Source organism: Fundulus heteroclitus, chromosome 6 (genome assembly GCF_011125445.2).
Source record: "Fundulus heteroclitus isolate FHET01 chromosome 6, MU-UCD_Fhet_4.1, whole genome shotgun sequence".
Classification (NCBI taxonomy): Eukaryota; Metazoa; Chordata; class Actinopteri; order Cyprinodontiformes; family Fundulidae; genus Fundulus; species Fundulus heteroclitus.
Window position 1 is genome coordinate 29070863 of NC_046366.1, and position 15381 is coordinate 29086243.

Sequence of the window (15381 nt, forward strand, 5' to 3'; positions counted from 1 at the left end):
AATGTAGCCCGCCATCTTGTGCCGCGGCAGAGGAGAAGAGCAGCAGAGATGGCAGACTACAGCAGCGTGGCTCCACCGTCCTCTAACGCTGGTGGGGGAATGAACGATGCTTTTAAAGACGCTCTACAGCGAGCGAGACAGGTAAGAAACCTTGTCGGGGCAAGAAACTATACAAATACGGCGAACTTTGTGATAAAACGAACAATTTTCGTCGCTTTTCTACGGTTGGTAGCGCGGCAGGCTAGAATAGGCTAAGCTAAATTAAGAGGATGACTAATGTCGCGCCACATTGCAAAAGTGAAAACGGGTACGGGAAGCGACCGTAGCCGAACGGCTTGATTAAAAACGAAGACATTGCAAGTAGTTTAATAAAACGAAGTATCTTTTGTCGTGTTAATGTAATCCTAAAGCAACGTTTTGAGGGGAAACTTGAAGCACTCCTTTGTTGGGTCCGACTTCCGCACAGAAATGTAGGCCGCAGGGCCGCGTGCCTCATCCGCCGCCCGGTGTCCCGAAAAGGCCCCTAAAAGTCCCGCTTTTCTTTGCGCTCTTCTTTTTCCAGATCGCAGCCAAGATCGGCGGAGATGGCGTTGCGGCTCCCCCAACGAACGAGTTTGGCTACGGGGGCCAAAAAAGGCCCCTGGAGGACGCTGGTGGGTATTTTCCCATGCCTAACCTGAATATCGGTCAGTGGCTCAAATCGATCTCAATGCAACTCTCAATGATTAATGCTTCCCTCTGTTTCCTACAGTGCATTCACCTCTTTAGACCTGTCTTTATTCCAGCATTGATAACACAATCCGTTGGTTTTTAAATATTTTTTTTCCACGTTTTTAAGCGAAGGCCCGTAACAACTGCATGCATAACCACACAGTTTCCCCCCGCGAATCTCCAGCTGTTTTGAAATTGATGTTTTGAAGGAAAATATGGAGGCGAAAACAGTTACTATGAAGCATGCATTGAATATGAATATTTGGGAGATTAGTTCAAGAAGATATCCGTGACCAAGTCAGACTATGTTTGGGATTTGTACTTTTATTTTTAGCCAGATTTCACACATTTTTGACAGGTAGACTAATGAGAATGTCGTTGGGGGGTGTATTTAGAAGTTTATGAATAAATTATACATGCAACTTAGCTCTAGGTTTTCCTTTAAAACACACACACACACACACATGGTTTAATTATGTACTGTTTGGCCATAAAGTGACTTTATATATATTGTGTACATGCTGTAAGTGTCTTTGTTTTCTGTCTCCATACTACAACACTTTGTAGTAATGATCCAGTACAAGTAAAACTGGGTCTAAAATGGCAGCTTCAAGCCTAAGTTTGACTGACTTTAGCATTTCCAGCCTGCCATTAATTAAAACAAGAGTGTGCAGGACTCGTCGTACAACTTTTGTCAGTGTTGTAGAAAGCGGAAGTGGAATTTGGTTGAGAAATGCAGTGTGTAATTGGTGCAAAATGGCCTGAATGCATTCCAGCTGCCCATTAAGATAACATGGATTCCATAAATTACTCCTGACACTCATAACGTATAAGTTACCAACTGTTTTCAGGTTCAAGAGCACCTGTTGGTGCGTAGAATCAGACGTGCTTATGCCTTTTTTTGTTTTTGTTTTTTTCTGGCACAGATCAACCAGAGACGAAGAAAGTCGCGACGAATGACGGTGAGTCTTAATCTTTTCATGTCTCAAAAGCTGGTCGTCATGTTTTGTATCCCCCCCCCCCATCTAAATGTGCTGTAATGTTTTTTTTTTCACAGCCTTTTCGGCCATGGGAGGAATGGGCGGCCCTCCGAGGTGAGCTGGGTTTAGATTGATCGACCGTACCTGCGCACGTATTTGTGTTCCACACACACCAATTTTTGTGTTTGCGCTTCTAGATCGACGTCAGAGGAGTTCAAGGTTCCAGACGGGATGGTGGGATTCAGTAAGTTGCTTTACTTGTAAGGCGAATTATATATATTTTTTGGTTGTTTTGCCGTTTGAAACTGAAATGTTTCCCTCTTGTTGTTGTTTTTTTTTAGTTATTGGAAGAGGAGGCGAGCAGATATCCCGCATCCAGCAAGAGTCTGGGTGTAAAATACAGATTGCTCCTGGTAAGTCTGTTTTTTTTTTTTTTTTTTAGTGATTTAAAGTTTTAGGAAGGTATTAGAACATTTACAAGTTAATGTTGAAACTTGTTTCTGTCTTATAGACAGTGGAGGAATGCCTGATAGGTCGGTGACATTAACGGGGGGACCAGAATCAATCCAGTAAGTAACGAAGGAAAACTTGTAGGGGGATGTTTTATGAAATGTTTATTTCAGGATCGGGAGAGATCGGCAAACACAAATAAGGACTCAAACACTGTTTCTGTTAGAATATAAGGCACACATTTATTATTATTCCCCACAGAATACAGCACATGAAAACAATTAGCTCTTCACACACGCAAAGTAGCAAGCAATAAAGCAACAAGCTTTCAAACAAACGTGACGCTCAACAGATTCTCAGAATCAGCTCTTACCATTGACACGAACTGGGAGCCCTCAGTCCTAGGTTAAGATCAGCGTTCACGATGCCGGTATTCCACACGAACTCACGGCAGACTCACCGGGCTGAGGGCAGTCTCCTCTTTATATACTTGTAAACAAAGAGTCAGATGTGGAGCGAGAGTGGCCATCTCTCCCTCCACAGCTGCCCTGCCTCCCTAAGCATGTTTCCCAAAACATCAACCGTTCCCAGCACCTCAGCAGTGTGCGAAGCAAAATAATATGAGTGCACTCAGAATACAGCAAATATAAGCAAAATAAGAAATACAGAATCAGTCTTTCCCACAACACATTGTCATAGGTTCCCACCACAAGTTAAAACAAGTTATAGCACAATAACACATGTGGTTCTTAGTTTTATGTGAGCAACATAACAGGCACGAGCATGTATGTTGCTCTTAGTTTAAAACCAACCAGTTTTTCCCAAAATACATAGTCAAAGAACAAAAATAACTCTTTAATATATCAGGGGGTAAAAGGATTTGGCCAATGATGTCTCAGCAATCTTGTTCATGGCGCCCTGAATTTGTTAAATTTTTTACCATCAGGGCCGCAAAGAGACTTCTGACTGAGATCGTGGAGAAAGGCCGTCCAGCTCCAGCTTTCCACCACAACGACGGTCCGGGAATGACGGTCCAGGAAATCATGGTGCCTGCGTCCAAAGCCGGCCTTGTCATCGGAAAGGGAGGGGAGACCATCAAAAGCCTTCAGGTCTGTGCGGGACGGGAGACTTTTCACCTAAACGTCTAGACTGCTGGGCTTAAAGCACACAGAGCTTTAGTTGGGAGGAACAAACCGTGGTGTGGCGCTGCTTGCAGGAACGAGCCGGTGTGAAGATGGTCATGATCCAAGACGGACCGCAGAACACGGGCGCAGACAAGCCACTCCGCATTTCCGGAGACCCCTTCAAAGTTCAGGTGAGCCAGTCGGAGTAAAGCCTCTCCGGTGTTTTAACGTCTCTTGTGGTCCAGGTGTAACGAGCTCTCACTCTCCCGTTCAGCAAGCCAAAGAGATGGTGATGGAGCTGATCAGAGAGCAGGGCTTCAGGGAGCAGAGGGGCGAGTACGGCTCCCGGGTCGGAGGAGGAGACAGCTTAGATGTGAGCGTCTGCTGCGTCGTCTGTCTTTTCAGCTGGGGAATCAGCAGTTTTTATACCAGTTTTATTTTTATTCGTTGCCATCGTTTAGGTTCCAGTGCCACGGTTTGCAGTTGGAATCGTCATCGGCAGGAACGGAGAGATGATTAAGAAAATACAGAACGACACTGGCGTCAGGATTCAGTTCAAGCCAGGTGAGCCGCTTTAGACTCTGACTCGGTCCACAGTTCCCCGGTCTATGATGAAAACTCATGCACCACGCTGACAAGCTGATGTATAACCCTAACCCTAATTAATCTGAGACCCGAACACACATCCTGAGCACATCTGCAGTCACGCCGCTGTTCAGCTTCAGTTTCAGCTGAAATTAAAACGCTCTGCTTCTGACCCAGACGACGGCACCACGCCCGACAGGATAGCACAGATCATGGGTCCCCCCGACCAGGCCCAACACGCAGCGGAGATCATCTCAGACCTGCTGAGGAGTGTCCAGGCGGGAGGCCCCCCGGGACACGGCGGTGGCAGGGGACGCGGTCGTGGCCAGGGCAACTGGAACATGGGGCCCCCCGGGGGTCTGCAGGAGTTCTCCTTCACAGTCCCCACCATGAAGACCGGCCTCATTATCGGAAAAGGCAAGCGGCTCCTCAGCACTGTCCAAGCACACTGCAAAAAACGGAACTTAAAATAAGTAAAATGTTCTTAAAATTTGTGTTTTTGTTCTTGGAATTGAGCAGATAAATAAGATGATTTGCCAATGGAATAAGAATTTTGCACTTAAAGTAGGAACAATTCATCTCAATCATCTTATTTCAAGTGCAGGATGTCTAATTATCTTATATTAGGGGTCAAAATACTTAACCTGACGCCGCCAGATAGATTTGCTCCGCATATCCATCTGGAAACCTTCCGTTGAAGTAATTTTGGGAAGGGGCGAAAATACTGGTTAGCTGATTGGCCTATGTTGGTTATAGACGGGCCAAATAAACCAATCAGATCAACGAAGCATATGACGTACTCGTCAACATGCTTTGTCGTCGCTCTGTTACGAGCGACGACGAAAACAACCACAAGCCAAGCTACTCTTGCTGCTGCAGGTAAAGGCTCATTAGCTCATCAAAGAAATGCTCTGTAATTCCGATAAAACTTGCTCGATAGCCACGCTAACGCTAGTTTCATCGGCTGAAGCCGCCATGTTCTTTAGACTGAACTGACGCGCTTCCCGTTGCGTCACACCTCAACCCGCCTCAAAGCCAACGCTGATTGGACGTTCGTTTGGTGAACGGCTCCAAATTTTCTTTAACGGAAAGTAGCCAGACTGATCTGCGAGTGAAACCTTGAAAGCTCGCGAGATCAGGATGGTCTCACGAGGCTACAAAATACTCATTCCATTGGCAGATAATCTTATTTACCTGCTCAAGTCAGGGACAAATACACTAACTTTAAGAACATTTTACTCATTTTTAGATCCGTTTTTGCAGCGCATTAGGTTAAAACCTCAGTGGGAGCGTTGTGGTTGACCGGCGTCTCTGTTACAGGGGGGGAGACGATCAAAGGCATCAGCCAACAATCGGGAGCCAGGATCGAGCTGCAGAGGAATCCTCCGCCCAACGCCGACCCCAACCTAAAGATGTTCACCGTCAGAGGAAACCCTCAGCAGATCGACTACGCCCGGCAGCTGGTGGAGGAGAAGATCGGGGTGAGGTGTTAGCCTTCGTGTCCCGTCGTCTCCGTCCCCTGCGGGCTCCGCGCTGACCCTCCCTCCTGCTTCTCCTCAGGGCCCCGTCACGCCGATGGGCGGCCCACACGGTCCTCCAGGTCCACATGGAGGGCCGGGTCCCCACGGACCCCCTGGACCACCAGGACCCCCAGGAGCTCCGATGGGACCCTACAACCCCGGCCCCTACAACCAAGGGCCTCCAGGACCCCAGTGAGTACAGACTCCTCTCCTGGTTGAGTGTTTCTGGTTGTCAGTCGCCGGTGATTCATGGATGTTTGCTCTTCTCTCATCAGCGGTCCTCCTGCTCCCTACCAGCCTCAGGGATGGGGCAACGGTTACCCCCACTGGCAGCAGGGACAGCCGGACCCCAGTGAGTGGCTTCCTCGCGTCTCCAGGCAGATTAAACGGCTGCCATTAGGGCTCAGTGCCGACATATATCATATTTATCTGGTGTTTTCTTTTCATGAAGTAATTCTAAAAAGTCTAAGTGTCTCACAGACACATTTTTTAACAAACAGCTGCAGATAAAATGGGAGAAACAGCTGAAAAATAACCTGCTGGAACACATAAAGGTAGAATTGTGATACAGCGAAAACATCTCGATAGAAACTATATTTACTCGGTTTAAAAAAAGCTCTATTTTAAAAATCTTTATACATTACCCTGGTAGCAATTCAGAATTTTTGTTTATAAATTTAATATAATGTGTATCCTGTGAAGGGAATAATTAACTAAATCATTTGTGTTTTCGGCACTGCAACTATTATGGATTCTGTGAGTTTCTGTATTTATAACAAGAATCTGGATTAGATTTTTAATCTGAAAAAGGGATTAGTAATATAAGTAAGGGTATTATTTAACATAATATGAGAACTTATGTATATTTTAGGCTTTTCTTGCCATGGCTGAAGCTAAATTAGTACATTTTTTGTCTTAAATTGTCAAAAGGACAGAAAGTCGGGGATCATTTCATGAAGCCGTTTAAAAACAGGAACCTCAGGCTTGATTAACCTAAACATTTACATATATCATATTTATCTTGTTTCTTTTCATGAAGTAATTCTAAAAAGTCAAAGTGTCTCACACACATTTTTTAACAGCTGCAGATAAAATGGGAGAAACAGCTGAAAAATAACCTGCTGGAACACATAAAGGTATAATTGTGATACAGCAAGAACATCTTGATGTAAACTATATTTACTCATCTTCTTTCGGTTTAAGAAACTCCATTCTTAAAATTTGTATACATTACCCTGGTTGCAATTATAATTTTAGTTTGTAAATTTAATATGTGTATCCTGTGAAGGGAATAATTAACTAAATCATTTGTGTTTTCAGCCACTGCAACTATTATGGTTTCTGTGAGTTTCAGTATTTCTAACAAAAATCTGGATTAGATTTTTTTATCTGAAAAAGGGATTAATAATATAAGTAAGGGTATTATTGAACAGAATTTGAAACCCTGCGTATATTTTAGGCTTTTCCCACCAAGGCTGAAGCTAAATTAGTACATTTTTTGTCTTAAATTGTCAAAAGGACAGAAAGTCGGGGATCATTTCATGAAGCCGTTTAAAAACAGGAACCTGAGGCTTGATTATAATTGGAATACAGCAAAAACATCTCGATAGAAACTATATTTACTCATCTTCTGTCGGTTTAAAAAACTGTATTATTAAAATCTTTATACATTAAACCGGTACCAATTCGAATTTTAGTTTTATAAATTTAATGTGTATCCTGTGAAGGGAATAACTAAATCATTTGTGTTTTCAGCCACTGCAACTATTATGGTTTCAGTATTTCTAACAAAAATCTGGATTAGATTTTTAGTCTGAAAAAGGCATTAATAATATAAGGGTATTATTTAAAAGAATTTGAGAACCTGCGTATATTTTGGGCTTTTCCCACCAAGGCTGAAGCTAAATTAGTAAATTCTTTGGCATTTTTGGCTTAAATTGTCAAATTGACAGAAAGTCGGGGATCATTTCATGAAGCCGTTTAAAAACAGGAACCACAGGCTTGATTTACCTAAACGTGACCAAACTTCTTTTTGTTTTTCCGCAGACAAAGCGGCGGCTGACGCCAACGCGGCGGCCTGGGCGGCGTACTACGCCCAGTACGGCGGCCAGCCGCAGGCCTCCATGACCCCGGCCAGCGCGGCGCCGGGCACGGCTCAGCCCAACGGCCAAGGTGAGGGCAGCGGTTCTTGGCGGCAGGCGTGGGCCTCTAGAGGCGAGACTGTTCAGATGCTTAGGGGCAGCTTAGTGGCGGCGTTGAGCGGCAGAGCGCAGGCTGGACGGGCTTCACTCCCAGAGAGCGACAGAGTAGTCTTCCTCCACCGTCTCTAGGCTGATGACAGCGTGTGGAGGAGAGAGGCCGCGTAGAAAGATTCACTAATTACAAGTACGGTTCTTTTTAACAGGTGACCCACAGGCTGCAGGTCAGAGTGGACAGACAGATTACACCAAGGCCTGGGAGGAATATTACAAGAAAATGGGTATATGATTGTAGTTTCAGTGTTACACCTATTAACACCAGCCAGTCTAAACAGCCACTGGGCTTTGAAGCCCCTTCTTCTTTCAGGTCTGGGCTTTTTCAGTAGGCCTCCTCTTGGTTTGACGCCTGTGCTGTTTAGACTGCAACACTTTTAATTACCTGCAGGACTGAGCTGTTGACACAGAACCACCTTAAGGATCATGATTTTTAGGGTTTTTATCAGAGCTGATGCCAGAGAATACCAGCGAGTCTTTGTTGTTGTTGCTGTTTTTTTTTTTCTCTCTCCTCTTAATTAAGTAATGAATGTGTGAGTTGTGGTTAGCGACGTAGGATGTTAATTATTTTCTCTTTATTCCCGTCACTGTTGTCCGCTGGTGTGCGTTAACGCTCTCCGCTGTGTTTGGTCTGCGCAGGTCAGCAGAGTCAGCCGCCTCAGGACTACACCAAGGCCTGGGAGGAGTATTACAAGAAACAAGGTTGGTGGCGTCTTACTTTATCCTCAGTTTGTTGATCTTTAAATCAGGTCTATGCAGCTTTTTAACGTTTTTATTTAAAGACGGTTTAAGGGTGGTTGGCTGTTCTGGCAGCGCTCTGTGGTAGAGATGCTGTCCTCACAACCACCCGATAGAAAAGCAGAAGGTTTCTGACCCGCAACCCCCAAGGCGCCGGTGGCGGGTTCGTTCCCCTTCTCACAGCTTTTGATGCGTTTCGTTTTTACATCTGCTTTGACCGTTTTTAACACAAAATGTGCTGTTTTCTGACGTACTCTGTCCTGTTTGTGTTTAATATTGGCGTAAATCAAAAGCGTCTCAGTGGGGAAAAAGAAGTTACACACAAAGTAATTAAAGAAGTCTGATCAGCAAGGAAGCATCAGTGGATCGTTATTATTACCTAAAACTAATACATTGGTGGTGATTTAATGAATTTAGCCGTAATCAGTGGAAAAAAAAATGTGTTGATCGTTGAGTCTGAGAGCGGCCATTCATGGCTAAATATGGTGACACCTCACTGCTGCCGTCTTCTTCTTAATTAAAACAACTTATCATTTATTGAACAGTATGTAATAATTTTACATTTAAGGTAGGGCTGAGCAATATGGATTAAAAAATAAATCTCCGATTTTATCATACCAAATCCGATTTATCAATTTTTTTCCCTCCTTTTTGTTTCATAAAAAGAAATTAAAGAAATTATTTTAAAACCTTGCTTTTTATGTCAAGCATTTCGTCAGGGAGTTGACCTGAATTCAAAGTGCAACTAAAAACAAGCTGTGAAACATGCTTGTAAAACAATGAAAATATAACAAAACATTTGCTGCTAGTGGTATTACACATTGAGCTAAGAACAGGCTTCACTGCACTTGTGAACTTCAAACTAAGTTTTAACAAAAAGTAAGTAAATGAAGTACCTCGTATTATATTAAAAAAAAAAAGTTTCCACTTAATATTTTGACAATAATTTTGCCTAAACATATATTCAGCATCACATGCTGTTCTCTTCATGGAAACCCAATGAGTGTATTGGCAAAATAAAATCCAGATTTTCCAAAAAATTAAATCTTAAAGAATTGTAAACTCGAATTAATCGACTAAATGGATTTATCGCCCAGACCTAATTTAAAGTACTTTCAGAAGTTTGAATTCTGAATCTGACCAGATTTCTCCTTTTTTGAAATAAGATCTAAGTGAGAATCAGAGACAGTTTATCTGATCTGATTATAAAGGCTTGTGCTGTAAACGGGGTTAAAACGGCGCTGTGGCTCTTCATGCTACTAAATCCTGATCGGTCACATAAGATCCTACACAATGTACAGTTTGTGTTTTTTGTAAGATGTTAAAATGTGGGATCGTTTTATAAACAGGTTTTTAGGCGATCGTGAGTTCGGAGGCCACTCGGATGTTTTCTCACCGCTCGCTTTGCTCCGCAGGTCAAGCCGCTCCCCAGGCGGCACCGGCCGCGGCGCCGGCCGCCGCTCAGCCCGGAGGCCAGCCGGACTACAGCGCCGCCTGGGCGGAGTACTACCGCCAGCAGGCCGCCTACTACGGCACCGGCAACCCCCAGGCCATGGGTGCAGCGCCACAAGCCCCCCAGGTAAATGTCCGCTAAGAACCCGCCTGCTTATATTTGCTCGTCACATTTGCACCCTCACCCCGCTTCCTCCCTCAGGTCTCCACAGGGCTCCGGTGACGGCGGCAGCACCTAACCCAACCTCTTCCTCCCTAAACAGGCTTTTTATTTTTATTTTTGGGAAGCTGAGTCCACTGTTTCTGCTGTTAACATGCAATGTATCTTCTATGTATTTCTTCTGCACAGGGCCAGTAATGTGAAGTGGACATAAAGTAAATGCTACATTGTCGAAACAAAATCCTTTGTTAAATGTTTGGATGCAGACGCCTTGATGAAGATCTTAAATTTCCTTGGTTTGAAAGTTTCACATAGATGGCAGATTACCCGGCGAACACGTCCTCTTTGATTTTTCTGTTTTGGGTTGGTTTCTTTATTTTTTTTTTTCTGTTTTTTTGTTTTTTTGTTTTCCCCTTTTTCTTGTAAATGCTATGTTTTTAGTAAAGGTAATTATACATATGGTCATTCCAGCCCTGTATCTACATTAAATGTGGTTAGAAGTCATGTTTATTAAACTGTAGACATTACCATGTAAATCATCTCAGTTTTAAAAATGATATTGCCTGTCGTGTTTTTGCAATAAAACAAACTGAAACCTCCTGTGTTGGTAAGTTGGGGTGGTCCAAAACAACAACCTTAAACAAAAAAGGGTTTAAATGAACAACTTGTTTGTTTTTTATTGTGTTTGTAACGAGCTGTCTGAGGAGCTTTAGGCCACGTGTGGGTTTGTCGTATAAAAATCGACTGAAGTTGTGCTGTCCTGTCTCTCTCCAACTGTCTATAAGGCTCAGAGAAGCGTGCAGCCATGCTGAATGATTGAAGTCTTGCTGATTAGACATTGTGTTTTTTTTTTTTGTTGTTGTTTAAACAAACGTTGAAAGTGCTGACTGTAGTTGTAGGTGCACTTGGACGGACGGGTGTTACGGTTTCGGCTCCGTACGCAGACGCCGTTGAGCCTAGTCGTTGTGCCTTGGTGGCCGCTTCCTCTTCCACAGGCAGGTTTAGAAAATACAAAACAAAAAACGTGGTAAGCAGGTAATCTGAACGTGTGCTTTCCAGAAACGATGCTTTATTTTTATTATTATTTAGTGTTACATATACATATTTTTGTGCTGTTCTTTTTGCAGGACAGTCAGGTAAATAGCCACTGTATGAAACAAGATGTTGAAACGTATTCTTTGCCCGTTCCCGGTTTTGTATTATTTTTTTTTTCCTCTTTAAAATATAAAAACATTGCAAAAGTCGTCTAATTTTAGTGTTTATAAAAGCATAGCTGGTGTAGGGTTGAGGGGGGGGGGGGGGGTTAAGCAGCTTCTTCATCCATCAGTTGAGCCCTCCTGTAATGTAAGTACAAAACTGAGACATGCACACTTTTTTTGAATGCTTTCTAAACTGCTAAACGTGTAGATTTTTGTGAGAAATTACCCCGTTTTCCCCCCTTTTTTTGGTGGGTAAGTATGCAACAAGTAAAGTTTGGTTCTCCTACCACATGTTTCTGCATAACCCCTAGACTTATAGTCCTGAAAGTGAGCTGTTTTTTTTTAGAATGTGTAGAGATGGGTTTTCTGAACTGATGAGGGCTTTGATGGTAGAAACTGTTTTTTTTCTTGCGCTCTGAATCTGACCTGTTGTTGTTGTTGTTGTTGGCTCATGTTTACTGTGGAAATGAACTGAAATGCCATTCAATGCCACGTTCTGCATAGGAAGTGCATACCTCCAGCGTAGCATGCCTGGGTTTCCTCTTGATCTTTGTTTTTTTTTTAATCATGTCCCATTGAAGCGTGTCAGATGCTAGTTGTGGACGTCTCTTTATTACGGAGCGATCTTGTTGCCAGGCTGTTGAGTTTTTCTTGCAAAAAAAAAAAAGGCGGCGCAATATTTGACTGCATTGTTCACTGATGGCAAACAGTGCGAATATATATATCTGATCTCTGCAGTGTCATTCCAGACCTTGCACCTTAGGTTCTGCTGCATTAACACAGGTAAGCGAAACCTAAGGGAACAAGTGTTATTTCTGTCCTCTGAATTGTAACCATGCACAACGAAATGCTTACCCGTGGTGTTAACCTGCCTCAATGCATTTATGCTTAGCTGTAAAAACAAAATGTTGCCTCATATTTCCACCCCCGAGCGGTCCGTTTCAGTCTCAGCTTTCTGGTCCATGAACTGCATGATGAGTTGTAAATCACTTGTTTTGATGGTTGCCTTCCCCAAAGAAAAAGTTGCATAAATGGAAATGTTTTTATCACATGTGCTTTAAAATATTAAGGCCTTTCCTATCTGGTAAGTCCAAGCAACTGTTTTTTTTTTTTTTTGTCTCTAAGGATACTTTAGGTTGACACTGATTTTAATGAAATGCATGCCACGCTGTTGCCAGAAGTTAGCAATGTGCTCAAATGTTAGGTGGACTAATCGGTGAAATGCATTTTATTTGTCATCTTTGAAAAAGAGAGAGAAACGTTTTCTGTGGTGGTGTAAATCTGCCGTAAAGTGCAGTGCAAACCTTCTATTGAAACGATGCTGCCTTCACTTCTTGCTCACAGTGTTGGAGGATGCTGCAGGCTTAGGTCGTAAAATCAGGCCGTGTCGTAGTTTGTCTTCCCCCCCCTACCCCAAAAGGAGGCATCCTTTGAGTCTATCCCGCTGCTGAACGTAGACCGTTCAAGAGCTCCAGTCATAAGGTAAAGCAGCAAACGCAATGAAATTGAAATTCTCTTGATTGCAAATTGTTGCTCAGATTGATTTTTTTATTATTCTGCCAGTCTGGGTTGACTTGTTTCATCCATGATGCTATAGTTTGTTTAGAGCTATGATGGTTGTTTCTGAATGCCTTTATTTATAAATAAATGTACCTTCTTTTTTAAAAAAAAAAAAACTGTAGAAAGTTGGATGAGAGCAGGAACTGAAACTTTGATTGACCCATACAGTGTTCTAGGCAGGAAAAAAGTTGGAGGTTGTCAGTTTAACAAAAACAATAAAAAAAAAAAAGTAAATCACTTTTCTTTGTAGTGAAAAAGGTTTCTAATTGTTTTAGACTGAGATGCTAAGTGTTGCGACACAGTTCGAGAGGGTGTTGAGGACAAAACAAGGAGCATGCCTTAGAGGTAAAAACAGGTTTCATGTGCTGTGTATACTACATCTACTGGGTTGTCTTTTTGAATTACCTTTTAATTGAAATGTTGCCATGTTCACCAATAAAGTTGTAATAAACGGTACGTCTGTCCGAGTTTTCTTTTTCGAAAGTAACATCAGCTGGTTAAGCAGGTGTTTAATAAAAGAAAATTACGCTTTTCTTTTTTGGTCTTTATTTGCTTTTACACAAAATACAGTCACTTGTTTCCCCAGGTTGACAGATCAGGTCCCACAAGTCCACCGTTAAATACTCAACACCTATTTCAAATTACCTCCCCTCCCCAAGCAACTGTTTCAAACCAGCTACAGAAATAAGTCAAGTTGTTTTGACAGAAAATCCCATGACTTTACAAGCATTTTGCATCCCTAGTTAAAAGTGCAGACACCTAATTTCCTATGTTGCACTTTATCGCTATTAAAAAAACCCTACATGTACAGTTATTCACTCAGAATTTTATTTTTTTTTTAAAACCTTGGGTGGTACAATTCTAGGTGTCCATAATATAAATGTGATATAAGCCTTTTAATTTCTACTTGAGCTTTCTTGTAGAGGGGCTTTAAATTAGTGGCTTCTTGTTTTCCTGGGGCACAAATATAAATTGAAACCGTGATCTGGTTCTGTGAGGTTTTACCTTTGCATCAAGAACTCCCGGTGGTTTAGGTGGTGAGCAAGAGAGGATTACCGGAAAAGCGCCTGACTTGAAATGCCGGGTGGTAAAAAATCTGGCGCCCTCTGCTGGGAAAGGAAAATATTTCAGGTAGGCCCCCATCGACCCAGGCCGTTTCTCAGTGTGCGTACTTGGGCGTTCTCGTGACACGTCATCAGTCCCAGCACTGTTCCGGTTGCCAAGGACACCAGACCGAAAACGGACCAAATCCTCGTTATTCGATGCTGTAGCGCACATATTCCCTAGTGACTGGAGGAAAATAGGGAGTACCAATATGGCGGCTGATGAATTCAAAGTGACTCGTTCTAACAGCGGGCGATTAGCACTCCAGTGTATAATATAGCTCAGTGCTTAGACCTAATTAGAAAATACAGTCTAGCTGTGTGTCATCTGCTCAGTGGAGCAGACCTGTGCGTTCTTCAAACTGACCGCTTTCCCAGAATGCACCGCGGCCGCAGCTTGATTCAGGACAAGCAAACGGAGCTTGGCTTTAAGTTAAAAATTCCCTTTTCTGCTGCTTTTGTTCTTCAAAGTACGTTTTTAATAACTAAAATTTAATCCTAATTTTAAAATGTTTTCATTTTGATTAATCATTTTGATATTTTAGGCTTTTTGGATATTAAAAAGTTTCAAAAGTGTTTTCAAAAAATATGGTGTATGTTTAAAAAAAGGCTAAAGAACTTAATTATAATTTAACACAAAATATTACTTCTCACAATGAACACATTATTTATACAATTACAGTATTTAATTTTATGATCAATAAAAGTAATTTATCATCTAAAGACTAATAACAAAAGGTGAAATGCAGGTCCACACGAGCTGTGTGTGTGGTGTCACAAGCAAGCTTCTGTAATCTGTACCAATACACAGACATGCGCTCTGCGTGCTCCCGTTCTACCCAAGTCCGTACTTCCCGTGTTCTTGCCAAGAACGCATGTCTGTACGCGCGTTCTTGTGAATTGAGAAACGGCCCCAGGGTAGGCGGTGGGAGACGGACCAGGGAAAGTGACATCCCTGTAGGGACTCTGACTCCCACCATGTGCATGAAAACTGGAGCTGTTTCAGCAACAGACGGCTGCATCCTCGCTGCACAAAGGAAGGTTATAACAGATCCTCCTGTCTGCTGCTCCCAATAAATGTTTACATCCCTGCTGCTAACCGTACAGGTTTTTCTTTTATTTCTGTAGTTACTGCTTTTTATGCACGTTTTAAGCCCATCCTACTTAGGTGCATATTTGATTTAATCTTAATATGCCTTTTTTAATTTTTTTGTAACTACAGTATTTTTTTTCTCACTGTGGGACAAGAAACAAAATCACCTTCTATAAGCGAAGATGAATCCTATGAGGTTTTGTCTTAAAAGTATTAACAGCCTGGATGGCAATAACCTAATTGATGAAACTTGTTCAATGTATTTGCCAATAATAAACTTTTACACACATTTACCAGATGCAATTACACCTGATGGCTACAATATTATGATTAAACAGTTCATACTGGCTTGAACGCTATTATTAAAAGTAGTTGCATATTACAAACAACCACAAATTAATTTGCTGTTAATAATACAATCACACCAGGTTAGGCAGAGAAAATATATGTAAGG

The 15381-nt window shown here is 42.4% G+C and overlaps 1 protein-coding gene across 5 annotated transcripts; it reads left to right on the forward strand.

Annotated features, from left to right (window-relative positions):
• fubp1 (far upstream element (FUSE) binding protein 1) lies at window positions 1–13187 on the forward strand. 5 transcript variants are annotated; one of them, XM_012871298.3, is made up of 20 exons: window positions 1–141; window positions 563–686; window positions 1638–1673; window positions 1769–1805; window positions 1889–1935; window positions 2033–2104; window positions 2203–2260; window positions 3088–3250; window positions 3358–3456; window positions 3540–3638; window positions 3727–3829; window positions 4028–4267; window positions 5171–5331; window positions 5411–5562; window positions 5646–5722; window positions 7417–7542; window positions 7775–7849; window positions 8262–8324; window positions 9776–9939; window positions 10162–13187. In XM_012871298.3, the coding sequence occupies exons 1-20, from the start codon at window positions 49–51 to the stop codon at window positions 10168–10170; spliced, it is 1998 nt and encodes a 665-aa protein (XP_012726752.1). In that variant the 5' UTR covers window positions 1–48; the 3' UTR covers window positions 10171–13187. The 5 variants fall into 5 exon arrangements, with proteins under 5 accessions (XP_012726752.1, XP_021176568.1, XP_021176569.1 ...); XM_021320893.2 differs by having other exon boundaries at window positions 9776–13187; XM_021320894.2 differs by having other exon boundaries at window positions 563–653; window positions 9776–13187.
• The last annotated feature ends 2194 nt before the right edge of the window (window positions 13188–15381 follow it).